This window comes from Ursus maritimus, unplaced genomic scaffold (assembly GCF_017311325.1).
Source record: "Ursus maritimus isolate PB19 unplaced genomic scaffold, ASM1731132v1 scaffold_15, whole genome shotgun sequence".
Taxonomy (NCBI): domain Eukaryota; kingdom Metazoa; phylum Chordata; class Mammalia; order Carnivora; family Ursidae; genus Ursus; species Ursus maritimus.
The window spans coordinates 63,318,064-63,344,949 of record NW_024423897.1 but is presented as its reverse complement, the minus strand read 5'-3'; the positions used below and the strand labels follow the sequence as shown (position 1 = coordinate 63,344,949).

Below are 26,886 nucleotides of genomic sequence, written 5' to 3'. Positions count from 1 at the left end.
CCTTCGGTCACACTCGATTCCAGCACTTTTTGGTGCGAGGGGAGCCCCTTCCGCGCGCCCTGTCCTCTGCCCCGCGGCTGAGCGCCCTCCGCACACGGTGCGCGAGTGCGCGAGTGCGCGAGTCCGGAGAACGCCGCGCGCACCCGCACAGCCCCGGCCCGGCCGTCGCCTAGCAACGGGGCCGCGAGGGGCTCGGCAGCACTGGGCCCGCCCCCGGGGCTGCCCCTGGGGTGACACCGCCTTCCTGTGCCCCCGGAAGTGGCGTTTGTGCCAGGCCCCTCCCCAGCAGAGGCGGAAGTGGCGCCGCCCCGGGCCTCTCGCGTTCCGGGGTCCCTCAGCCCAGCGCTGTGCCTGGGCCCATGGCCGCCTACTCCTACCGCCCGGGCCCAGGGGCCGGCCCAGCTGGAGGCGCGGCGCTGCCGGACCAGAGCTTCCTGTGGAACGTTTTCCAGAGGTGAGGCCCGGCGCCACCGGGCGCTTATGAGACTCCACCGGCCTTCGCTGCGTTCTCCTCCGCCTCCCCGGCCTCCTTCCTGGCTTCTCTCCCGCTCCCCCGACCCCCCGCGGCCTCTTTCCTGGCTTCCTTCCTGGCTTCTCTCCCGCCCCCCCGGCCTCCTTCCCGGCTTCCCACCGGCCTCCCCCGGCCTCTCCCCTGCCTCCTTCCTGGCTTCCCACCGGCCTCCCCCCGGCTTCCCACCGGCCTCCCCCGGCCTCCCACCGGCCTCCCCCGGCCTCCTTCCTGGCTTCCCACCGGCCTCCCCCGGCCTCCTTCCTGGCTTCCTTCCTGGCTTCCTTCCTGGCTTCTCTCCCGCCCCCCCGGCCTCCTTCCCGGCTTCCCACCAGCCTCCCCCGGCCTCTACACTGCCTCCTTCCTGGCTTCCCACCGGCCTCCCCTCCCCCCGGCTTCCCCACCGGCCTCCCCCGGCCTCCTTCCTGGCTTCCTTCCTGGCTTCTCTCCCGCCTCCCCCAGCCTCCTTCCTGGCTTCCCACCGGCTTCCCCCGGCCTCCTTCCTGGCTTCCCACCGGCTTCCCCCGGCCTCCTTCCTGGCTTCCCTCCCGCTCCCCCGACCCCCTGCGGCCTCTTTCCTGGCTTCCTTCCTGGCTTCTCTCCCGCCTCCCCTGGCCACCTTCCTGGCTTCCCTCCGTCCTCTCCCCGGCCTCCTTCTTGGCTTCCCTCCGCCCTCCCCTGGCCTCCTTCGTGGCTTTCTTCCCGCCTCCCTCAGGCTCCTTCCTGGCGGGTCCCTCCAGTCTTTCCTCGGCCTCCTTCCTGGCTCCTTTGGTCTTACCCCTTGCCTCCTTCCTGCTTCCGTTCGTTCTCTCGTCACCCAGGCCTCCATCCTGGCTCCATTAGATCTCTCCCCGGCCTCCCGCCGGACACCCCCAGCTCTCTGCTGCTGCCCCCTGGGCATCTCCCTCCCGCCGGGGCCCCTTCGAGCCTGAGCCCGCTGCAAATGCTCAGGGGTCGCAGCCACACCCCTTCCCCTGCGACAGCCAAGACCCCACCGCTGAGGGGCTTGCTGCTCCTGGAGGGTCTCCTGGGGATGCTTGAGGTAAACAGAAACACAGACTCTTCAGCGCTGTTACAGTGCCAGCGGTAGAGAAAGAAGCTGGTGACTGTAACCGCAGCGCCTTCTGTCCCAGGTCGTCCTTCGTTCCAAGTGAATGAGTGACCGAGACTCAGATGACTCATGGCCAGGAGAGGACTTGTCTGAGGCGGTCTTTTTGCTGTTTGTGGAAGGAGAAAAACTGGTGTGGGTGGAATTCGGACTGGCCAGGGGAAAACGAAGGAGAAAGCTGGAGAAAGTGTAAGGAGAGACAGACAAAATTGGTTCGTCTCTCTGGGGAGAACTGACTTGGACTTTGGCAGGTGGAGTGCTGCGGACGAGAAGGCGCTCTGCGGGGTCATTATTGCCCAGCAGAATGTGGGAGTGAGACACCCTAGCTGAGCACAGTGGAAGGTCCCTGGGAAGGAGCATGCCAGGGTGAACGCAGGACTGACGCAAGGAGTTACATACAGGTTATGCTTTGCCACGTTTTGCTTGTTCTGCCCTTTTAATCACCAGCTTAACTGGTCTTGATTTTGTAGGGTTGATAAAGACAGGAGCGGGGTGATATCGGACAACGAGCTTCAGCAGGCCTTATCCAACGGTGAGTGGGACCTGGCCATTAGGACTTCTACTGAACTTTGAGCCTGACCCACCTGTAGTAAACAACTTCTTTTTCCAAGTACAGAGGAGTTAATTAAGGCCTAACTGTTATTCCTGGCATGTGGTGGAGGTGCTTCTGATTTATTTTGCCAAGTGATATCCTGCCCTAAGTGCCTTGCTGAGCTAGGACTAGTGCAGGGAAGCGCTTCTTGAGAAATGGAGGTTGGGGTGCAGGTTTAGGGGAAGGGTAGGAATCTTAGCTTTGTGCAGCAGATACATTTGAGGTATGTTGAAGGTAGTCCAGCTTTGTGACTTCCCTGGAGAGGGTCATCAAAGTGCTGGGGCACCATGGGGAAGTGACTGGGATGTTGGAGGTGTGGCGCTGGCAGTTGGATTGTGGGAAGGGGGTCTTATAAGTGGGGGAATATGAGGTGTTCAGACAGGGTTACAGGATCATAGCTCTTGTGTGGCGGTGTGTTGTGGGTTCTCCATGGAGTTCTGTTCTTGCTGTTGCAGTGTGATTAATCCGTGGAGGTACTGTTTGAGATCTTTTACGTCATTAAATACTTGGCTGTGTTGCCCTTTATAAAAGTCCCTTAGATGCCACTGCCTGTTCTGATTCTTAGATTTGTAGCTGGTCTTTCCAGAGATGTGCCATTTAAGGTAGAAAAGGGATTGCTTGGAAGATGTAGGAAGACTCATTTTTATTAGTGGGAAGCAGTTTCATGTTCTAGAAAGAGTAAGGATGCCGGCACTGCCTCACGGGACTCGCTATCAGGTGGTTAAAGGAGTATGCCTGCCCTCCTTTTGGGCACATGCCAGGCATTTAGTGTTACTCTATTCATTGCCTCCCGGTTTGCATGAAGTGCAGGATTTGTATTTGCAGATTAATACGTTTAAAAAACGGTAGCCACTACTGACTTCTTTTTCCAGTATTTAATACATGCGATGCAGATACTGGTGTATGACTTCATGTGTGATTTATGTAACTGTGTTTGGGAAACTAAGAAATCTCTTTACTGCTGCTTTGATGATTGTGCCTGCTTGATTCTTCTCTTATGATTAACCCCTTTCCATTTTTTGTGTCTCCAGGGCTTGCGTTACACTTAGAGAAGACAGGGTTACTACTAGGAAGATGTCAGAACAAGCTGGAATCCAGCAGGCTATGATCTGGCTTAAAACTTTCTAAGTGTTGGGGCACCTGGGTGGCTCAGTCAGTTAAATGTCTGACTCTTGATTTCGGCTGAGGTCATGATCTCAGAGTCGTGAGATCGAGCCCCCCCTCCCGCCCGCAAGTGTGTGCACTCTCTCTCTCTCTCAAAGAACAAAAACACTTTCTAATTGTTGACCAGACAGATGTCTCACATCATATGTTACAGAGGGTTAGCCACTGCAGTGAGAGTGCCCTCAGGGGTCATGCTTTGCAGGCATTCCTTCTGAGTTCTTTTCCAGTAAGTGAGGACCAATTCATGACCCATTTGGACATCTTTTTGTCTGTTTGCTTGAAGTTTTGAAAGTGCCACCCAGGTTTGGGGTTTGTGTGAAACCTGCACCGGGAGTGATGGTCACACTGACCTCATTATCATGATGGTCTCCACCCTGGGGGTTCCTGTCTGGATTCAAATCCTCACTCTACCAGTTCTAGGAATGTGACCTTGGGCAAGGACTTGATCTTTCTGGGTGGGTGGATGGAGGAAATGCATGCACAGTGCTTGGTACAGTGCCTGGCACATAGCAGGGTTTGGTGTTGTCACTGAGAGTATAGTAGTAGTATTGTTACTGGCTGGGGAGCCAGCTCAGGGGATGGTGATGATGATAGTTACCACTTAGTGAACACCCGTTGTGTGTAGGCTCTGTGCTGGGCACTTGCAGACCTAATCTCAGCATGGCTGTTTGAGCCCTGGGGGTGTGGTAGCGGGACCTATTCTGATCTGTAGGGTTAGGCTCCTGTATTTTCACTAGAGGCTGTCAGTGCTGCCCTTAGTTCACCTGGTGGTTAAAGAGTACAGGTCTTTGTCACAGCGTAATCTTGGGCTCAGCTTCTACTAAATATCCACCAGGAACCTGTTTAAAAGAGAGCGAATTTTAACAATTGCCAATGTTTTGTTCACCGTTGCTGGGATACTTTGAAATCAATACCTGGTTGAACCCAACTAGTAAGCATGGTCTGGACTGTCTCTGGCCCTTGTGGAAGCACTGGTATTGAGTGGGATTCCCTTGGCTTTCGTTGGAGGCATGTAAGAACTGGCCCCATGCAGCAGGTAGTCACTGTTAACCTGGAGAGGGCAGGCACTGCAGCCACCGCCCCCTCTGTGCCCGGGATGCCAGGGATGCCGGGAGGCAGCCGTCTCCTTCTCCCTGGGAGCATGGTGCCTTTGGTGTTCTAAGCGCCTGTGGCGGCTGTTTTGTCTTGTTTTGTTTATATCTTATTGACCCTGAATCTTTTACCCAATTACATTTTCCTCTTCAAATTAGCTGCTAAAAAAATTAAATTGGTGATTTGCCACTAGCATTTAGAAAATTTAGAATTTTGAGAGGTCAATTCTACCAACCTGGTCTTAGCTCCCCTACTTTCTTATCCTCCTACTTTCCCTTCCCATTCAGTGTCCTTCGTTTTTGCGCCACCGTGGATATCCTTATAAAGTTCTGTAAGCTCTTTCTGCAGTGGAGCAGGTATTAATGATGCCGATTCCCAGAGTCGGTGTTACTGTCGTTTGCTGAGTTACCCCTTACAGCTCTCAGGCTGTAGAGCCAGGATCTAAACCCACATGTGTGCTGCTGGTGCCCGCGGTGCTTCTGCTCACGTTGTGCTGTGGGCTTACTTCTCACAGGCACTCAGTACGCTGAGCCCCGGTGTCTTCCCCCATCTCCATGGTGTTGTCCACCCCCTTCCGTGGGGTCTATATGCCTTCTGCGTAGAGTGCCTGCCTTCTGTTGATGGGAGCTGAAGCCGTGTACGTCCGGAGTTCAGATCTCCTGCCTGTTGAGCCAGTGTGGCATCGCTGCATTGTCTTTGGCACCCTGCGGTCCTGCTCTGTGTGGTCGCTGTTGTAGCTTTCTCTGGCCACCAGACTGTCCGCCCCATGAGGGAAGGCCAGGCTGGCCTCCTCTGCACAGTTGCAGTGTGTGCACAGAAACTGGCCCCTGGATGGGCCCGTCTTTGTCCTCTTTGCTCCCCTTGACTTCCGATAGCTGATGCAGTTGAAATTATTTTGACTTCTAATTTTTCTCTCAGGAATGGGTTTCTGTTTTCATATTAGAACTGGACTATTAGGCTGTTTCAGGACATTGGTTTACTTAGTCTATTACTGGTGGGAAAACTGAAGTTTCCAACTTGTGTGGTTTCTCACTTTAATTAAATCTGTGTGTGTGTGCTCTCTGCTAAAATGTAGTTGAAACCATCCTGAAAGAGTACTTGTGGGTCCCATACACTGAGTCCTTTATAAGACTTTTTTCCATAGGAAAGCTTCTAAAATTGGCTGCTCTCAGGGAGGTATGTGGTTACTAGGTATGAAGAAAGACAGAAGACTGTTCTCTTGCCTTCTTTTTGAAATGACTTGTCATAAACTATCTTCAGTTTGGTACCTTTTTTTTTTTTTTTCAACTTGCACAGTATTTCTTGGAATTATGGGAATTTAATTTTGCTCAAGCCTCTTTTTTGTGCTTCTGCAGGTTTGCCTTCACATAACCTATCAGGTATTTTGTGGAGACGTTTTTTTTAGCTGCATTTTAAAAGATAATAATTCATATATTCTTCCTAAGGTATTTTTATCAAAGTAGAGTTCCAGCTGTCTTGGGGATCCCATGTTAAGAAGAAATGGGGGAAATCAGACCATACAAGCAGATAGATAGTCCCCTGCTGACCGTGCTTCTGATCCCATCACTGCTTCTGCCCCCACAGGCTCAGTTTTGTGGGCAAGGGTGTTTGCTGCTGCTGACGCAGGAGGGGCAGTTTGAGATTTACCTGCAGCTTCCTTCTGCCTGTGTGTGGGGAAGGACTGGCTCAGCAGGCCTGGATTGCTCAGAGCCTGCTCCTTCCCAGGAAGGGCTTTGATGGCGGGCTGCCTCCTGCGATGTTCTGACTGAGAAGAGTGTTTTGTCCACCAAGGGCCTCGAGCTGTGTGATACCTGTTTGCCTAGATAGTTGATAATAACAGGATGATTTTATGCCCTCTGGGTATTTGGAGCTTCCGTGATGGACTCCCAAGAGAAACCCTGGACTTTAGACGCGGGGGCTTCCCTAGTGGACAGCACTTGGCCTGTGTCCTTCCAGCTTGTAGCTGGAGGAGTAAGCATGTCCTGGGCTGCACTGGTGTCCACTGGACTTCTCCTGGTGCCTTTTCCCCGCTGGTTTTACTCTGTCCTTTCATTGTAACAAACTGAGTGTCTTTGTGAGTCATGGAGCCCGAGGGTGTTCTTGAGGACCCTTGGTACAGCCTATCCTGTCTGCTCTTTCCAGAAACACGCCCAGCCAGAGTTTCAGATAGAAACAAAAGAAAGTTAGGATTTGGCGGACCTGGCTTTACTTCCAAGTTACTCTGTAACCTTGGGCGCATCGCGCTTCTGGCCCCAGTTTCTTTGGATGTAAAGATAGGAAGACTGGAAGTTTAGATCCTTTTCCCACTTGAGTCAAGCCCCAGTTCACCAGATCGTGCATCTGCCTGGTTCAGAACTGGGGGACAATGTATCTACCGGGATTGAGGTTACAGTGTTTCACTAATAGTCATGTGGATTGTTTCTAATTTTCATTAACAAAAATACTGTAGTAATTTGACCCCAAATTTCCTAGAACCAGTTTCTAGAAGTGACATTTATCATATCAAGGGCTATAGGCATCATTAATGGTGTTGATCAGTATTTAGATTGCTCTTCAGAAAGGCCGTATTTCTGGCTGTGCTATTTGAAGCTGTTAATTGAAGAAAAATGGTCAAGTGTGGAATTCTGCTGACCCTGAAGAGGGACCAGAGTCTTGCAGGTTCTGCGCGTTGAACGCCAGTGCTGTGTGCCCGGCCTCAGGACTTGCTACACCCCTTCCGTTGGCAGAGAAGCCCAGGAAGGCCGGGAGTTCCTGGTCTGATGAAGGGAAGTGGGAAGAGATCACCAGCGATGACCTTTTTAAAAAGTCTGATTTTTATTTTTATTTATTATTAAATATTATTTATTTATTTATTGCCCCCAAAGCCCAAGTAGTTAGGTATCTCAGTTGTGCAAATGCTAGATGTCATGAAGTCTTAACCCTCATCCACTCACTGAAGCCAACATTTAAGCTTGTGGTTAACAGGACATAATTTCAAGAAAGAAAACTCTTTGGAGAGTAGAAAGACAACACGTTATCACAGAGCAGAATGGGTTTTTCCCCCTTCGAGAATGGGGATTCCTGCAATCATTTGCGTGCTTGAGGGTTAAGTGGGAAAAAGATAGAGCGTCCTGATGGGCACTGTCTCTACCTCTGCAGCTATAGATGGTTCCCTAGGCTGTCGTCATTCGCTTAGGGTTGCTTAAAGCTTTAGCACTGTTCTCTAATTATGGGGCAAAAAAGTGTACTAAATTTACATGGAAAATCAGGTTTCTATTTTCTTCAGTTCTTTAAGATGAAATTAAAGCAGGACTTTTAGGTACAGTGATCATGCATTTCTAAGTGAAAATCTGACAAGAAGTCTTTCTCAGGATGAGTGGTTCTGACATCCAAACATGTTAGTGTCTGGGAAAAGCAGACAAGAATGTTTGGAATTAGGGATGGCCCAGAAAATCTGGGATAGAGGATCACTAGGGGTGTAGGGCTTGTGAGAAAAGTCTACCTGTATAATGTACCCTCTGTTTTCAGTGAGCTATGTTAAATATTGGTTATTTGCACTACACTGTGTTTTCTTGCAGAAAACTGTTTTATAAACTACTTAGATTTTCAGGTGACACTCAGGTGCATTTAACACTTAATATATTTGAAATATTAAATGTCCACATGTTGCAGTATTTCGGCTTCACTGTGGGTTGTTTGAGCTTTGTTGTTTAGTCTGAGACCCAGGCCACAGGACCTGTACATGATAAATAGTCAATTAACTATTGGCTGTTATTATCCCTTGGTTTCTTTGGAGAATTAGGCCCCATTTGGGTAACAAGAAGGATGAGCAGAGGAGCCTGCCTCCACGTTCCCTTGCACAACAGCCCTGCAGAAAACCTGTGCGTCTCGTGCTAGAGGGCCACCTCTCTCCATCCTTGACTCAGCCCAGGATGACCTGTTGCTCTGCTGAGCCTGGGACCGCTGCCATCCTAGAATCCTCCAGTATGGGCGCTGGTTCCCCTGGGCCAGCTCAGGGATGCACCCTCTGTAGGCATTCCCTGCATGCCTGTCCAGGTGGCACTGGGCCCTCACCACAGCAGATGTGCGTGTTTGTACATTACTTAACTGTTGCACTTGTGTTGCTTTTGTTTCAAACTTCTCTGGCCAAGTCATTTGCAGAGATGGCCCCATGATGCTTCTGCTCACAGTCAGCATGGACTGGGCGGGGGGGTGCCCTCACTTTCACTGATTGAGGGTTCATCAGCCTGTATCAGGTGGAGGGGAGACAGGAAAAGAGGGCCAGGGAACAGCTCCAACAGGTGCATTGGGTTCCTGAGCCTTCTAGTCAGAGCTGGCTGTCTCCTGTGGGATAGCAGTTCAGTGCTAGCAGCAGCTAGGTGTGGAGGAGGGAAAAACAAACAGCCAAGAAATGACCCTCTCTGTGTTTATTTTCCTTTCTGTTGGGTTCTCTTTAACATAGTTTTCAATAATACCTTTCCTAATAGCTTTATAAACAGGCTTCTGTCCACCCTTGCCCCACGGACGTCTTGAAGCCTGCAGAAGATGCTTATCTAGCCCCGTGTGTGCCCCTGCCTTCAGGGGAAGAGCAGCCTTCACTGAGTAATTACGGTTCCAGATGTTCCGAAGGGGAAGCTCAAACACGAGCTGGTACAGCAGGTGGTTTTAACGTAGGGGTTGGGGGAGTGTGGGGAGAGGTGACGGTGCAGGGAGGCCACACTTGAGGTGTGTGGAGAAGTGTGTGCATGAGCCGTGAATCGAGCGGGCTTGGCCCTCGTGAGCTGCGGCGGGAAGCCCAGTGTAGCAGAGTGTAAGGGGCAGTACCCTTCAGACTCTCCTGCCCACTGCCCACCTCCAAGTAGGCCTCAGACTTGAGCAAAAGGTCACTTTATGTGAGGTCAGGGGATGGGTCTCTGTGAGTGGGGGAGGTGGAATGGAAACAAAAACAGTTTCATATAAAGAAGAAAATATGGGATTTTATAGAAGTGGGATGTGGGGGAGAGACACAGCTTTCCCTCCAACATTAAAAATATTTTTGTACTTTGTTTTTAGTGAGTATAAAAATTGATAAGGGTATAAATCGCTCTGAAAACAGATTTTGGGGCATAAAGGTATCTAGTGAACATTTCATTATCAGTTGATAAATGGTTCTATCAGATTCAACAATCCCCTTTATAACAAATATCTGATAATATCCCCATTATTATTCCAAAGTGAATCATACTCTCAAGGAAAATTAAGTGATGCCCAGACTGTAATTTTAGGAGAAAATTTTTAAGACATGGTTTTATGGTATGTTTTTGAGTATGCTTCTCAACTTACCTGGTGGCTGTATTTCTGGAAAATAGAGCGTATGTTCAAATGCCGTAAAACCAGGGGCACCCGGGTGGCTCAGTTGTGTGCATCTGACACTTGAGCTCAGCTCGGGTCTTGATCCTCAGGGTTCTGAGTTCAGGCCCCTTGTTGGGATCCACACTATTAAAAACAAAAAACAAAAAAAGCTATAAAACCATATCTTGTTTATGTAGTAAACGAGAGTGAGCCCCTGGCCTCATGTCACTATAAACAGCTTTGAATATATGTCTGTTGGGGCCTGAGGGACTCCTGCGGGACGGGACCCCAACGACGACATGCTTACAGCTCCCAGTGGTCATGGCAACCAGAAATGTCCCCTGGGAACAATGTCCCTGCTGAGAACTGTGGTGCCATGGTCTTCGTTGATCAGCAAGTTACTGTCGTTAGCTACTGACGTTACAGATGAGAGTCTTAGAGCTTGCTGTGAAAACGGTTTTCTCTGACTGTGTTTCCTGTCATTTATTTTCAGGCACATGGACTCCATTTAATCCAGTGACTGTCAGGTCAATCATATGTAAGTAAAGGTGCCGTTCTCCTGCCTGTGCAGGCAGACACCTGTCCTTGCACGCAGGTGTGCTTTCTGCCTGTCCCCCTGCACCCTGCCCTCCTGGCCGAGCACTTCAGCTTGAGTTCCCGGTTCTGCAGAGTTCGTGTACATACAGGACCAGCGCATTTCACACACCCCCCGTATCTTGCACAGTTGTTGACTGGTGGAAACACTGATGCTCAGTTTCTGACCTGATTTTTCCCTTACGTGAGCTTTCGCTGACTTACGATGTACTTCTGAGCAGCCAAGAGCTCTCCTGTTTCAGTCTTCTATTGGCTTCTTTATGTGAAAAAAGACCAAATGGTTTGTCATTTTCTTGGTAGCAGGAGTTCAGACAGTGTTTTTATATATATTTTTAGCCATTTTGCCATTATATGTAAATGCCATTATAGGTTCTTTCATATTTGAACCTGGTATTAGGCTGATTTTTTTTTCTTTTTCAAAGATTTATGTATGTATGTATTTGGGGGAGAGAGAGAGAAAAGGACAGAAGCAGACTCCCCGCTGAGCATGGAGCCCAACACGGCTGGATCCCATGACCCTGAGATCATGATCTGAGCTGAAATCAAGAGTCGGAGGCTTAACCGACTGAGCCATCCAGGCACTCCTAGGCTGATTTTTTTTTAATGAAAAGCAGGTCTTACTGAAAAAAACCAAAAATCTAAAGCCAGTAGAGTCTTTTTCTCCCTGGAGTGGGCCTGCACTGTGGTTGTAGGTCCTCTTGGAGAAAGGAGCTGAACCAGGAGCTGGGGGAGTGGAGGTGGCTGCTTCACTCTGAACCTCCGATTCTTCCTGACGAAGCAAGAGCACCCTCCAGGCATCATGTTTCTATAGAGGCTACTTCCGTGTCAAGCATTATTTCTGTTGTGTCTCTGCCAGTGTGTTTTCTTGCACTTTCCTCTTTACCGTGTGCCTCACGTCTAAGGCGGTTTAGGGGCTGTGGCTGGGTAACCACCCGGCAGAGGACATCCAGCCCTCCCATTCAACGAATGAGCATTTCTTAGCAACAGTTGGGCATCTGCTGGCTAAGCACGGTCTGCCCTGAGGGAAGTGTGGGAGTGGCTGTGCCAGGATTGAGTTTCTTGCTGACTGACCTTGAGATGCCAGCCGCTGCGTGCCACTGACGTTCCTTTCTGTCTCAGCTATGTTTGACCGAGAGAACAAGGCTGGCGTGAACTTCAGCGAGTTCACTGGCGTCTGGAAGTACATCACAGACTGGCAGAACGTCTTCCGCACCTATGACAGGGACAACTCTGGGATGATTGACAAGAACGAGCTCAAGCAAGCACTCTCAGGTTTTGGTAATTCACTTATCTTGATTGTGTAGCGTATTTCATTTTGGAGGCCATTTTGGTGTCATTAACGTTTTTTCACTTTGTTCAATTTACTGATTTTTTTTTTTTGAGAGTGGGGGAGGGGGCGGGGTCCCCACAGCCCTGAGATCATGACCTGAGCTGAAATCAAGAGTCAGATGCTTAGCCCACTGAGTGACCCTGGCACCCCTCAATTTACTGATTTTTTTAACTATGAAATTTTTATTGACATACAGATTTATGCTTTAATATTATTTATATCATGAAGGCTTATATTTGACATGGAGACTTTATGTGTTTTTTTTCCATCCAAAATGAGGTACGGGCTATGCAATCATTTGTCTTTTGTGAAATGGAGTGATGTGACACGCACATTGAGAATGCAGTGGCTTTGGAAACAGTTTCACGTGAATAAGTGAAAATAAAGTGTCAGGCAGCTTATCATTTGTGGTACGTCACAATACACAGCAAGACGATCAGATCCTTGTAAGAGATGATTCTGTAAGTGGCAGTGCCATTCGTGTGCCTCAGGCATAGCGTTGGTAGGTGTGCAAGCTCCTGTTCTCAAGTGCGTGTCAGCCTAAGTGTGCCGTGCCACCAGGAGTGTCTGCACAGCCTTTCCAGAGTGGGTCAGTGGGCCTTCTGATGCTGGTGCGTGGGTCTGAGAGGAGGTTGGGATTTTTTTGTGTGCAGAGGAAACACATGGAGAACTTGTGCAAGGCTTGTGGGAGTTACACCCAGATTCTGGTGTGTTTGGGGTGATCTCACTCAGCCCTCTGTTTATTGAGGCCCTATTACAAAACCCCTGCTACATTTTGCTTGAAAGGCTGCTTAAGAATACCTTCTCGAAAAAAATCAAGCAAGTTAGTTTATAATGTACTATTTTTTCTATGATGTACTATGTTATACTAATGAGCTTCTAGGTATTTTGAGTTTTAATAATACAAAGTACGTCTCAGTTCTCATGTTAATGTGTTAACTTCTACCCTTCTCCCATTTTTCCTGTGGGCATGCCCTTTATGACTGTCTTCTCTTTCTCTTTCCTTTCTTGCCTTATGAGTGCCTATGGTGTTCAGTTAGAGGCTGTGGGACTCCATAGGAAGTGTGTGTTCTCAGCTCACTCACTAGGTGTGGGTCAAGATTAGGGCAGGACTTGATCTCAGGTTCTCTGCGTTGGTACTGGGAAACCAGCTGACTTTGCTCTGCCCTTAGGTTGGGGGACAGGTTGGGCCGTATGGAAGGGCTGGGAGGAATGGTGGCAGCCTTCTACAGAGAGTGGTCCTGGGGCTGGAAGGAACTGGAGGCCTGGCTGGGCCTAGGACAGCTTGGGAGGAACCTGGGTCCTGTGAATTAAGTCCAGACAAATGACCTCAGATATCAGGGGACATGGCACTTTCTAACGTTGTCAGGCCCAGAGCCCTCTCTTTACTTCGTGCCAGTGACCCACTGGGTCCTTACAGCTCATGGTGGGAGCTCTGAGGCAGGCAGTGCCCAGGCCTCTCTGGCCTCCGAGTCCCTGCTACGGCTTCAGGGTCATGGAGGTCATGTGGCCAGGCCTTGAGGTCAGGAGCCGGTAGGCCTCAGGCTGGTTGGGGCTGGGCTCCTCCCTGACTTCCAGACGTTTTCTGGAGAAAGTAAATACTACTCTGCTACAGCATTTCGTCAGTCTCTTCCTGTGATTGGTTCTTGATTTCGGAGGCCTTCTCCAAAAAGGGACATTGTTATCCTTGTCAAGAGTTAATAATTTTAGAAGATTTTCAGTAGTAACTGAAGCAAAGATTCTGGTTCAGCGCTGGCTGCACTGGGTCACTCTCACAGGCCCACGTGCTGCCTATGATAGCTCACGTATTCCTTGTTTAAACTCATGTCTGGTATGTGCTGTGTGCCAGGTACAGAGAGCTGGAAGTAAGGAAGTGTGTGAGGAGTGTACCCCCCACACAGTGCAGTCCCCCCTTGTGGGGAAGGTAGTCAGGCACGGGCAGCTCCCGCTCCCTCTGCCCAGCCTCTGGCAACCACGAGGCCAGCTCAGTGCTTTCTGATGAAAACGACCCAGTCGTCACTCATGTCAGCCATTACCGACTTGGTGCTGCATTTGCTGTGTCCCCTGTCGTGCGCCAAGGAATGCAAGGCCTGTGCGGTGTTAGCCCAACACACTTTCTTCTGCATCCCTGGAACATGTGGATGTTTGCTCACCAAAATCAGTGCCGTGGACCCAGGTCCATAAGCAGCCTCCACCCCTTACCATGCCGTTGGCTGGTTATAGACAGGGTTGGTGCCCTGTCCCAGGTCTGTCCCCTGGAGGGTGCTTACTGGTTGCATCCAGGTTTGTGAAGGTGTGCTGTCATAGCGGGGTGCTGGGAATAGGCGGTGGGTGGCTGTAGGATCATCAGGCAGCTCTCACGTCTCACGCTTTCTGTGCTTGTTAGTTGTCAGGAGAGAACTCCCTTCTCCTAAGGTCAGGGTGTGGCCCTGCGGCCAGCACATCAGGTCTGACAGGGGCCGGTCCTGACCAGGGTCACAGACTGGGGGAGCTGCACACAGAGAGCACCTCATTTTTTTTTTTTTAATTTAATTGAGGTATAGCTGACATAAATGTTATGTTAGTTTCAGGTGTACAACATAGAGATTCGACAACGCTCTCCATTACTCAGCGCTCACCACGACCAGTGTAGTCACGGTCTGTCACCCTATAGCGTTACCACAGTATTACCGACTCTATTCCCTATGCTGTTACTTTTCATCCCCGGATTTATTTATTTTATAATCTGAAGTTTATACATCTTAATCCCCTTCACCTATTTCACCCACCCCCCCGAACCCTCCTCTCTGGCCACTGGTTCTCTGTGCTTATGAGTCTCTTTCCGTTTTGTTTATTCGTTTGTTTTAGTTTTAGATTCCACATATAAGTGAAGTCATCTGGTATTTGTCTTTCTCTGACTTATTTCATTTAGCATAATACACTTCAGGTCCATCCATCCTATCGCCAATGGCAAGGTCTCATCCTTTTTTATGGCTCCCTAATATTCGTATGTGTGTGTGTGTACGCGCGCACGTGTGCACGCATGCCGCACTTCTTTGTCCATCCGTCGGTCTGTCACTTGGGCTGCTTCCATACCCTGGCTATTGTGGATAGCGAACGTGGGGATGCAGATACCTTTTCCAATCTGTGTGTTCGTGTTCTTTGGGTAAATATCCAGTAGTGGGATTATTGGATCACGTGGTAGCTCTGTTTTTAACTTTTTGAGGAACATCCATACTGTTTCCAAGGGGGCTGAGCCAGTCTGCATTCCCACCAATAGTGCATGGGGGTCTGTTGTCTCCACATCCTTGCCAACATGCAGTGTTTCTAGTCTTTCTGATAACAGCCGTTCTGACAGATGTGAGCCCCCTCATTGTGATTCTGATTTGCATTTCCAGAGGGCACCTCCTCTTAATTTACGAGGGTGGGGTCATCGTGACATGGATTTTCACTGAAGGAAATTCTTAGAGAAGAAGAGTCTGCTCTCAGATTTTGCTTCTTATGTAAATGTCCCTTTTATAGTCTGGTCATTTGTTTTCTAGTCTGACTTCTGTTGGTTTTGTTCTTGCTACAGTAATATTGAGGACCAGGGAAATTGGAGGCTAACCCCAGGGATGATAGAAGTTGCTTCCGTGGTCTCTATAGATTGTGGAGGTCCATCCTGTATGTTTATGTCTGGGCAGGAGACTGCCACAGCGATGGCTGTCTTCTGCTGTCCACGCCCTGGATGAGCTCAGCCCTTACCAGCCTGGGCCTCTTCCTTACCTGTCCACAGGCACAGGTGCCAGGGTGTGAGGAGAGGAGACTGCGAGGGGCTGGGGGTGTGACCCCCATCCAGGACTTGCTGTCTCTTTTTTTTAAGTCAGGGATCCTGTCTTCTACTCAGCTGGCAGGGAAGGGGGCCCCGGATTTAAGTCACAGAACCATAGAGTATGCTGACCACTCTGGAAATACTGTCATGTGTGTGCATGTTTGAATCTTTTTTTTTTAAGGAAAGTGTTTACGCAAGTAATTAACTATGAAATTCACTCAGATAATAGGTGTACATATATCCTCGCAAAGATTCCAACAGGACCGAAAACCAGTAAAAATATTTTGGCCCCTGGATCTTGTCTCCTGAATAAGTAAGGACAACACAGTCTCACAGGTAGTGGGATTAGGAGGGAAGGAAATAGGTGTCCTTGTTAAGAGTGGCCCCAAGGGGTGTCCCGCAGGCCAGTGGCCCTGTGTCCCCGTGTCTTCAGAACCACCTCCCTGTTGGAGATCTTTTCAGGACATTCAGTAAGTTGAAGGTGGAATCAGTGACTCTTTGTCATAATATTTGATGACCCTCGAGTGGTTGTGCACTTTACGAGACTGCCTTACTCCTTGTATTCTTTCATTTCTTAATGTCAGTGTGCTAATTTGTAGAGGGGAGTACCCATAAGTGAATCTGCTACTTCCCTGATTTTACATTTTGTTTATTTGGAAGCCTTCAGTGATACATTCTTTCAAATGTAAAATGAAACTTTTGTAAAATGAAAACTTCACAATGAAGCTGGGTGCCCTGCGGGATGATTTTTGGGGTGCAGCACTGTGGGGTGAGTATACTTGAGGTGAACGAATGAGCTCACAGTAGTGACCTGCTGCGCCTGACAGCGCTGGCCTCTGGGTAACACTCACCCCCTCCAGGAAGATGGGATGGTCTTCACATCAGCCATTCACAGGACTGCAGATGGGGAGCATTGCAGAATGATGGCTTCGTTCCCAGAGTGCATGTGGATGAATTTGCACCTCGAGTCTCCCACCCCGGCCTTGGTCATTTGTTATTTGTTATTAGCTGATGTCAGAGGCTGTGGGGCCTTTTGGAAGGGGGACGTAGGTGTTGATGGGAACGTCCGCTCTCCTGGTCCTCTGTTCATCCTCATTTTCCTCTTCAAGGGTACCGGCTCTCTGACCAGTTTCATGACATCCTCATTCGCAAGTTCGACAGACAAGGACGGGGGCAGATCGCATTTGACGACTTCATCCAGGGCTGCATTGTCTTGCAGGTAATGGGGGCTCCGTGGGGGCTCACCTTGAGCTGAGTGGTGGAGCAGGCAGGGAGTATCCTTGAAAGGAGAGGAAGAGGGAAGTGCCATTCTGGAATTAGCGATTTAATGGAGTAAAGTCAGTTTCCGGAGCTTACAAAAGTTAGTCTTGTCTGTTGAGAAGTTGTTATTCCGTTAAACGGAGGTATGGCCAGTAGTGCTCTTTCTCAGCGTGGAAATACCACTGACCCTTGAACAACATACGGCCCAATTATGCAGGTTGTTCATAGGCAGACTTTTTTTTTTTTTGATAAATATGGTATAGTGCTGAAAATGTATTTTCCTTACAATTTTCTTAATAATATTTTCTTTTTTCAAACTTACTTTATTATAAGATTATGTACATAATATAATATACAAAATAAGTGTTAATTGGCTGTTAATTGGTAAGGCTTTTTGTCAACAGTAAGCTGTTAGTAGTTACATTTTGGGACATCAGAGTTATACGTGGATTTTGACTGCTCCAGGGTTTATTGCCCCTGACCCTGCGTTCAAGGGTCAGCTGTATTACAGAGCAGTCCCTTCGGATGAGGTCACGTTTTCTAAATCAAGTGGGTTATTTACATGTATACTCTGGTATTTTTGTTGTATTTTCATCCTGAGGAAGTGGGTAAATTTTCCACTGTGATCTTTAGTGTGCGCTTTTTGTGTGAGGTAAGCTCCAAGGACAGGAGCTGGCTCCTGAGCACACAGCTCCTCGTTCAGGTGTTGGAGCCATCGCCAAGCAGCATCCGGCGGAGCTCGTGAAGCCGCTGGCCCCGGCACTTGACATTTCCCTCCTACGGCCTTGCTTCTTTAGCTGCGAGAGAAACAAGTGCAGAGCTTGACCCTCCTTTCCAGAGATGGAGGGCCGGAGTAACCGAGCCTGCCCTGCTGTGCCCACACAGGCCCCTGCTCCTGTCTCTAGGTAGGGATCCAGGTTATATAGATATAAGCTTAGAAATGCAGTGAACTAATAAACCCTTAGATCGCTTTCAAAGGTTTTTTTTTTTTTATGACGAATTAAAAAAAAATAGAGACAGAACTATGATGAACTCGTCTGCCTGTCACTCAGATTCAACAGTTACCAGCTGGCGGACAGTTTGATGCAGAACCTCTGTGACCGTAACACCCCAGCCCTTACTCTGACACAGAGTCCACTTGTGGAAGGCAGATGGTTTTTCCATAAAGAGAAGTCCTTGTAGTTTGAATCCAGGTTGGGGTTACAGCTTGAGGTTTTTAAATTTAATTTGGAATTTTGAGAAACTTTTTCGGCTTTTTTTCCCATTAGTAAAACTGAAGTTTCTGTGGCCTGCTAAATACGGTGAGTCTGGGAAAAGCCCAGTCCCTGTGGTTCAAGGCCTTGTTGGAGAGCCACATCTGTTAACATTTGAACCTTTTCTCTGAAATGGGGAGAGCTTTACCCCATCTCAGCCGTGGTCTGGAGAGCCTGGGTTACATTTTTTGCAGTGTTGTCTGAACACTTTAGAAAAAGGTGGTAAAAATCTCATTATTGTCTGCATCTAAATTACCTTAGGGTTGGAGTTTCATTTGAGGTTATGTCCTATACGTAAACATCTGATCCTTAAAGGTCTTCGAGTGTAGGCTTTCAGTAGCTGAGGTAACGCGATCCGAGTCCCACGAGAAGCTCGCCCAGTGCCTCCGTGCACCTCTAGGCTGAGGACAGGCCAGCCAGGAGGAGTGTTACAGCAGCCACTGCCTCCGAGCTCCGTGCTGAGCCAGAGGCCTGACCGCCAGTCCCTGGTCCCATCCACCCTTCCTGAGTGACCCTGAACACTGGACTAAACAAGTAAAATATCCTCAAAAATATTTTCCTTCATCTGCCTTTTTACAAAAAGAGAAAGGCTTTTTGAAAATGATTTTTTACAAAAGAACATGAAAATTTGTAGAAATCTTGGGAAAATACAAGTGAAGTACAAGGAAGACTTGTTCTTTAAGCTGCAGTTAACTGCTGCTGGTGTTTTTGTATTTGGTTTGATGTTAGTGTCTCACACGTGCTGGGACACTCCCGGCTAACGCCTGAGTGGACAGTCATCTGTGTCAGGCACCCCATCTATCCTGCCGCCAGAGGGCCGGGCTCCAGCCTGCTCTCATGATGACCCTGGGCACTGTGTCCTTCTCTTGTCCTGGGGAATTGCATTCTGCCTGCTTCCTTTTGTCGCGTATGATTCCTCAGGCCTACTGTGGTTGTCCAGCACCCCTCATCTGGGGCGGTGCTCATCTAATTGTCTCTGCTCTTGGGTGCAGAGCTCTCCCCTCTGCTCCTAACCTGCTGTGGGGGGATCAAGCTCGTGAACAGACTAAGGTGGAGCCCTCGGAGTGGGGTGGGCAGGAGGGACCCTGAGGCTGGTACAGGGAGACCTACCCTTCCATGTTCTCTGTGTGGGCCTTCACCAGCTGGGTGTAAGGGAGGGGCCCGAGTCAGGGCTGGTTTCCCTGTGTCCTGAGTGGCAAGTGGCCGGAGCAGAGGTGAGTGTTCGAGGAAGAGCCCCCACGAGATTGGTCTTAGAGTAGGAAGGGAGGACCCAGGCTCACCACTGGACCACTTGGGAAACCGGGCCTGGGGCCAGAGGGTTCAGCCAGGACCCAGGGCTGTGGTTTATAGATGTGTTGGGCCTACAGCCCACCCCCTGACCTCTTAACTAGCTTTCCGTATTCATCCCCCCACGCCCTGCCATCCCACCAGACTGCAGCATCCAACATTATGGACAGGTGGTCAGGGATACCCACCCATGCCTCCCTGCCCTGGTCTCTGTCAGAGTTGTGGGGGTGTCTGGAGACATGGGTGACTTTGGTTCCTAAATGTCTTTTTACCAAATACATTTCATTCCTTTTGTTTAATAAATATCAAGATCTAAATGCCTGTTGTTTCTTTCCCAGAGGTTGACCGATATATTCAGGCGTTACGATACGGATCAGGACGGCTGGATTCAGGTGTCATATGAACAGTATCTGTCTATGGTCTTCAGCATCGTATAACACTGGCCTTTGCAAATAGCAGCATGACTTACGGAAGGAAAACTTAAAATGCCAAATCTCACTTTAAAGAAACGGTTCAGATGCAGCCAGATACTGTTCTTCTTTTAGATTTTATATAATTAACATTCGGGGACCCAACTGTACATATGTGGATAAGCTGATAAGGTTTTTGCAAATGTAACAATAGTTATAATCATTATTCACGTACATTTGATTTGAGACTGTTCAATTGTGCCATGAGGTAAGATATGATAATGTTTCAGGTATCTTGCATGCAAAAAATTCATCATGTGCGTTTCCAGATAGTTGCAGTTGTATAGTGGAAATACTTCTGTTAGCCAGTAGGAATTTAGAAATAATACAAAACCTGCACAGACGCTTCTATGTGCCTTACATTTTTAAAACGGGGTGTATTGTATTTGTTTGAATACGCAACATGAGCAGTAAAGCAAATGCGCCTCCGTCCCAGTCTGCCATGGTGCTCGCGGGGGTCCAGGACATCTCCTGGGCTGTCCACCTGACTCTGCTTATGGGAGATCCAAGGGTACCGCCTTCCTTTGTGATAGGAGTTAGTTTAAATTTCAGAAAAACTTCTTTGAACATGTAAACCCAATTTGATATAGAAGTGTGTGGGTTTCTGTCATTTTTGATGATTGAGTCCTGCCCTGCAACAGTCTGTTAATTGTGGTTTTCGAACAGGAACGTGGGGTGCAGGCAGCTGGAGTGGTCATGCACGTCGCCTGCTGTCAGCACACAGCCAGTCCCTTCACCCTGTCCTCACGGAATCACTTTAGGCTGTTTTCTGCCTCTTTCCTCTCTTAAGTGTGCTTCCCCAAACCAGAATTTGGGGCATTGGTTATGAGGACATTCAGATGGGTGTTCAGCGATTTATAAATGGGTCTGGGACATCAGAAATTGGTGTCCCACGGGGGTCTTACGGGGGGCCAGTGCTGGTTGGGAGGGGGCCGTTTCTGGGTTTATCTGTGGTATCTGATTAGAGAGGCCAGAACACCACTGATCACAGTATGTGGGGTTGGGGTAAAGAATCTATGGGGCTCGTGGACTGGCTTTGTGATCTCAGTGGGGGATGGCCCATGGGGAGGTGTCTTTGGGAATTTCTACCACCTTCCATGTTGGGTCCTTCTCCAGGCATCTACATGCTCATGATGCAGCACCAGCACATGACCCCAAGTTCTGTTTCAGTGAACTCCATCTGACCCCATACCCCAAATTCTGACTCGAAGAGGCTTTCAGACCCAAGGCCCACACATTCAGGTGCTCAGGTGGCTTCTCTCTAGGTTCTCATAGACATCTTGGACTCAGTGTCTCCCAGCTAATAAATCCCATGCCCTCACCCCCAAGCCGTGTACCCCCTCTGTTGCCTGCCCACTGCCTTTCCCCATACCGTGGCTACAGGAGGAGCCTTTGGAAGATGCTGCTCTCATTTCTCCCTTCACCCAGGCCTGCAAAGACCTCAGGCTTGGAGGGAGGGTGGCCTGTGTGGCTGCCCATCAGCCTCGCTGTGCTCTGTCCTGGGCACATGGGAGTCCCTCTCCTCTTCCTGCACCTGGACCCCCTCTTGAGCTGGCCTCAAGAGCAGCTCATGGCCTTGGGAGGAGGCACCTGCCTCCAGTACACGGTTGGTGTTTAAGCTCCATGGAGGCCATGCAGTGGGCACTGAGAGACCCGGTCCTCACTGTATCAGCCTTGGAGTGGGAACTGTGTAAATAAAATGTGTGATGAGCCCTGCACCCCAGATTCAGGGAGGGGAAGCAAAGGTATGCAGAATTTTAACAAAGAAACGGTCTGATTGGGGATGGGTAAGGGTCTCATGTTCTCTGGTTAGGAAGGAAGGGCTGCCCCTCTAATAAAAAGTGTGAGCTTCTCAATACCTCACAGGCATGGGGAAGAGAAACACAAGTGCACGGTACAGACGCACTCAGGTGTGTGGCATGGATGCACGTGTGTGATACACTCCGCTGTGGTACAGATGTTCTCGTGTGTGGAACAGACGCACTCAGGTGTGTGGTAGGATGCACATGTGTGATACACTCCGCTGTGGTACAGATGTTCTCGTGTGTGGTACAGATGCACTCAGGTGTGTGGTAAGGATGCACGTGTGTGATACACTCCGCTGTGGTACAGATGTTCTCGTGTGTGGAACAGACGCACTCAGGTGTGTGGTAAGGATGCACGTGTGTGATACACTCCGCTGTGGTACAGATGTTCTCGTGTGTGGAACAGACGCACTCAGGTGTGTGGTAAGGATGCACGTGTGTGATACACTCCGCTGTGGTACAGATGTTCTCGTGTGTGGTACAGATGCACTCAGGTGTGTGGTAAGGATGCACGTGTGTGATACACTCCGCTGTGGTACAGATGTTCTCGTGTGTGGAACAGACGCACTCAGGTGTGTGGTAAGGATGCACGTGTGTGTGATACACTCTGCTGTGGTACACATGTTCTCGTGTGTAGAACAGATGCACTCAGGTGTGTGGTAAGGATGCACGTGTGTGATACACTCCGCTGTGGTACAGATGTTCTCGTGTGTGGTACAGACGCACTCAGGTGTGTGGTAAGGATGCACGTGTGTGATACACTCCGCTGTGGTACAGATGTTCTCGTGTGTGGAACAGACGCACTCAGGTGTGTGGTAAGGATGCACGTGTGTGATACACTCCGCTGTGGTACAGATGTTCTCGTGTGTGGTACAGATGCACTCAGGTGTGTGGTAAGGATGCACGTGTGTGATACACTCCGCTGTGGTACACATGTTCTCGTGTGTAGAACAGATGCACTCAGGTGTGTGGTAAGGATGCACGTGTGTGTGATACACTCTGCTGTGGTACACATGTTCTCGTGTGTAGAACAGATGCACTCAGGTGTGTGGTAAGGATGCACGTGTGTGATACACTCCGCTGTGGTACAGATGTTCTCGTGTGTGGAACAGACGCACTCAGGTGTGTGGTAAGAATGCACGTGTGTGATACACTCCGCTGTGGTACAGATGTTCTCGTGTGTGGAACAGACGCACTCAGGTGTGTGGCATGGATGCACATGTGTGTGATACACTCCGCTGTGGTACAGATGTTCTCGTGTGTGGAACAGACGCACTCAGGTGTGTGGTAAGGATGCACATGTGTGATACACTCCGCTGTGGTACAGATGTTCTCGTGTGTGGAACAGACGCACTCAGGTGTGTGGTAAGGATGCACGTGTGTGATACACTCCGCTGTGGTACAGATGTTCTCGTGTGTGGAACAGACGCACTCAGGTGTGTGGCATGGATGCACGTGTGTGGTACACTCCGCTGTGGTACAGATGTTCTCGTGTGTGGAACAGACGCACTCAGGTGTGTGGTAAGGATGCACGTGTGTGATACACTCCGCTGTGGTACAGATGTTCTCATGTGTGGAACAGACACACTCAGGTGTGTGGCATGGATGCACACATGTGATACACTCCGCTGCGGTACAGATGTTCTCGTGTGTGGAACAGACGCACTCAGGTGTGTGGCATGGATGCACGTGTGTATGATATGCTCTATGTGGTACTAATGTTCTCGTGTGTGGTACAGACACACTCAGTTGTGGTACAAGTAACACTCAGATGCAGGGTACAGATAGGCATACGTTAGTACAGATGCACAATGTGGCACAGATATTCTCAGGTGTAGAGATACTCAGGTGTAGTATAAACTGGTTAGAGATACGCTTATGTCTGTGGTACATGCATGTAGATGTAGATGGGTATGGTACAGGTAGTCGGGTGTGTGGTATAGACAAGTATGACATTCTCACGTGTGTAGTACAGATACTCTTAGGTACGTGACGCAGATGTGCTCAGGTGTGTGCTTCAGGTACTCAGGTATGATATAAATATATTTTAAAAGGTGTGTTTATTTTAGAGAAAGCACAGGGCGAAGGGGCAGAGGAAAAGAGTCTCAAGCAGACTCCATGCTCAGCACAGAGCTGGATGCGGGGCTCAATCCCATAACCCTGAGATCATAACCTGAGCCAAAACCAAGAGTCAGATGCTTAACCAACTGCGCCACCAGGTGCCCCAAGTGTGTGGTGTAGATACACTCAGGTGTGGGGTATCGATGTTCTCGGGTGTGGGATACAGACACTCAGGTATGATACAGATAGTCTCAAGTGTGTGGTACACTCGTGTGTGCTACAGGTACACTCAGATGTGTGGCAGCAGCCCTCCCAGTGGGAGCCAAGGGTTTGGTCAGTGGAAGCGCAATGAGGAGTGGGCAGTTTGGGAGATGGTGGTCAGTGGGGGACTTGGGCAGCCAGTCAGGGCTATGGTGTCTTGGTGAGGGTGGGTACATGGCTATGTTTCTGGAAGGCCCAATAGGCAGGTGGGCTTAAGAGGTTGGGGGTCCACTGGGGAGCCCAGGCTACTTGAAGGCCCGGGAGCAAACCTTCCTGAATCCCAGCCCTGCCCAGGCTGCCTGCGCAAAGCATGCAAAAACATAAGGACGCACTCCCTTGAGCAGGCGGCACCCGCATGGATGCCTGGCTGGGAGCCCAGTGCAGCCCCAAGAGCTCTCATTCAGCCACACGGGGGCAGTGCAGTCACACCATGGAGGGACACCGGCCCTGGGTGCCTCATCTGGAGTGTGACCCCAAGGACACACCAGTATGGAATTAACAGAAGCAAGAGAGAAACCGGAGCAGGTGGGGCTTACAGTCTGAGGGCAGCAACAACTGCCCTGGAAAGTTGTGAGCAAAGACTGATTTGGGCAGCTTTTCATTTGTTACTTTGCCCAAGCTGTGCCCTGGGTCCACTGAGACACAGGTGTTTGGGATGGGGAAGGCTGAGCACCTCTGGGGCAGCTGGACTCAGTGAGGCAGGCCAGGCCAGCTGCCCCAGCAGCCTACAGTACCTGATCACTTATTCCCTGTCCCCGTGTGCCCTGTTCCTCATCCTTCACCCTTCATCCCCCCGGCCCTCGTTCCCTGTTCCCATCCCTGGGCCCCTGGTCACCTGCTCTCACACACTCCCGCTCTTGCCATTTGAATGGTGTGTTAATGACCCAGCTTTTAATTTGACTTACAGGAAGATTGAACCTGCTCAAGACGCCCGGAGTCTCACCCGGCTTCAGACCTTGGTTTCTTGATGAAGAAAATGATACCAGGATAGTCACGAAGGCCTGACCTGTGGGCATAGTTGTGGTCACCACTAAAGTCAACTCAGGCAGCTAGGAGGGCCACCTGTCTCAGGCCAGATGAGCCTGGTTGAGGAGGAGAGCGGGTGGGGCTCTGGGGACAGAGGGAGGGCTGTCTCTGCTGGGTGGACAGAGATGGAGGCTGTTACCCTCACGCGGGGAGGGTTGGGGCTGCATGTGGAGCAGAGTCAGATGTGCTCTGCCTGCTGTGTGGCTGAGCCCCCTCTCCGTGGGTCCTTCCATCGCCTGAACCCCTCAGGTGGAGGGGCTGCCCTGCTCATCCGTCACCGGCACACCACCCATCAGAGGTGGGTCCGGGAGCAGCCTGGCGTCCACAGCACTTGTCCTTAGCATTTCAGTGCAGAGTACGTACTCATGGGTGCACATGTGAATAAGCGTGAGTGTGTATGTGATGCCTTGATCGATGTCTGACCTCACGAGATTAGAGGCTAGGAATCTGGCCCATGTCTGCCTCTACAGCTGGACCATATATACCTGGTGAATAAGTGGGTAAAACTGGGGATTCTTCCCTCTTGTGTGTATAGGTGTTAAAATATATATAGCGTAAAATTTACCTTTTTAACTAGTTTTAAGAGTACAGTTCAGTGGCGCTAAGCACGTTCACAGTGCAGTGCAACCATCACCACCATCCATCGCCAGTAATTTCTCATCCTCCCAGACTGAAGCTCTGTCCCATGAAACACTAACGCCCAGCCCCTGGTGCCCACCGTCGTGCTTCACCTTTGTGGATTGGCTCCTCGAGGGACCTCGTATCAGTGGGGGTACAGTATCTGTCTTTCTGTGCTTGTTTTCGAGGATTCTCTGTTGTAGCAAGTGTCAGGATTTCCTTCCTTTCTCGGCTGAATAATGACTCCAGTGTGTGGATACACCGCATTCTGCTCACCCATTCATCTGCTCACAGACACCAGTTTGCTTCCACCTTTGGTGGTTGAATGGTGCTGCTGTGGCCGTGGGTGCACGACTGCCTCTTCAAGCCAGTGCTTTCAGTCGTTTGTCCGAAGCCTGCTTGTGTCCCCAGAGAGGTGGCCCACGCGGTAGTTCTGTTCAGTTGACGGCAGCTGCACCCGTCTACACTGCTCCCCACAGTGCACAAGGCCACTAATTTCTCCACACGCTCGCCAGTAGCTTGGGAATGGTCATCCTCATGGGTGTGAGGCGGGATCCCATTTCCCTGATGACGAGTGATTGGAGCACCTTTTTGTGTGTTGTCTGGAGAGATGTCAATGTCATGAGGCTTTTCCCCTGTGTTTTCTTCTTAGCGTTTTCTCTCTCATTTCAGGTCTTTGATCTGTTTTGAATTTTTGCGTATGGTGTTAGGTAAGGGTTCAACGTTATTCTCTCATGTGCACATCCATTTCTCCCACCACCATTGGCTGGGAAGACTATCCTTTCCCCACTGAATGGTCTTGGCACCCTTGTCAAACATCATTAGCCATATATATGAGGGTTAATTTCCGGGCTCTCTGTTCCATTTGTCTGTAGTTCTCTGTTTTACGGGTCAGAAAATGAAGACCAATAGAGGGCCCATAATTTGGCCAAGTTCACATGATAAGTGGTGGTTAGACTTCATTTCGGATGGAGGGCACCCTGGACCTCGCCCTGTTCATGCAGGGATGTGAGGGAGCACAGAGGGCACAGCTGACCTGTCCAGGCTTCCCACCAGATGGCACTCCAGGACAGCCAGACTGGGCCTCACCTTGTTGAAAAAAGGATCAAACTAGCTGCTCACAATTCAGAGGGTTTTCAGGTAGCAAATTTCCTCTTGAAATTGCCTGCAAACAATACAAAGAACCAGAGAGGGAAACAAAGCTTCAGGGTCTTGTGGCCCAGGAGAAGCCTGGCCCCAAGTTCCAGGGAGAAGTGCAGGGTGGTACAGGAGGGCATGGGCAGGAGGACAGGGACGGCTGTCTGCAGGGCAGGCCGCTCCACCCCAGGGCGGGAAGCCGGAGAAACCCAGCATCCAG

General features: G+C 49.9%; 1 protein-coding gene across 6 annotated transcripts; it reads left to right on the top strand.

Moving 5' to 3' along the window:
* The first annotated feature begins 287 nt into the window (after nt 1-287).
* Nucleotides 288-20,102, top strand: PDCD6 (programmed cell death 6). Of its 6 annotated transcripts, none has more exons than XM_040630601.1 (6): nt 288-454; nt 2,087-2,148; nt 10,268-10,312; nt 11,488-11,640; nt 16,598-16,707; nt 17,546-17,656. In XM_040630601.1, the coding sequence occupies exons 1-6, from the start codon at nt 360-362 to the stop codon at nt 17,603-17,605; spliced, it is 525 nt and encodes a 174-aa protein (XP_040486535.1). In that variant the 5' UTR covers nt 288-359; the 3' UTR covers nt 17,606-17,656. The 6 variants fall into 6 exon arrangements, with proteins under 6 accessions (XP_040486535.1, XP_040486534.1, XP_040486538.1 ...); XM_040630600.1 differs by having other exon boundaries at nt 11,488-11,646; nt 17,546-17,642; XM_040630604.1 differs by lacking the exon at nt 17,546-17,656 and adding an exon at nt 18,017-19,591 and having other exon boundaries at nt 289-454; nt 11,488-11,646.
* Nucleotides 20,103-26,886: the final 6,784 nt, after the last annotated feature.

What these genes read in the sequence shown, in the direction of transcription:
- PDCD6 (XM_040630602.1), top strand. Translation starts at nt 360, where the DNA reads ATGGCCGCCTACTCCTACCGCCCGGGCCCAGGGGCCGGCCCAGCTGGA. An exon ending in GACTGTCAGGTCAATCATAT is followed by an intron (nt 10,313 to 11,487) that starts GTAAGTAAAGGT and finishes TTTCTGTCTCAG; the next exon opens with CTATGTTTGACCGAGAGAAC. An exon ending in AGGGCTGCATTGTCTTGCAG is followed by an intron (nt 16,708 to 19,626) that starts GTAATGGGGGCT and finishes TTTCTTTCCCAG; the next exon opens with AGGTTGACCGATATATTCAG.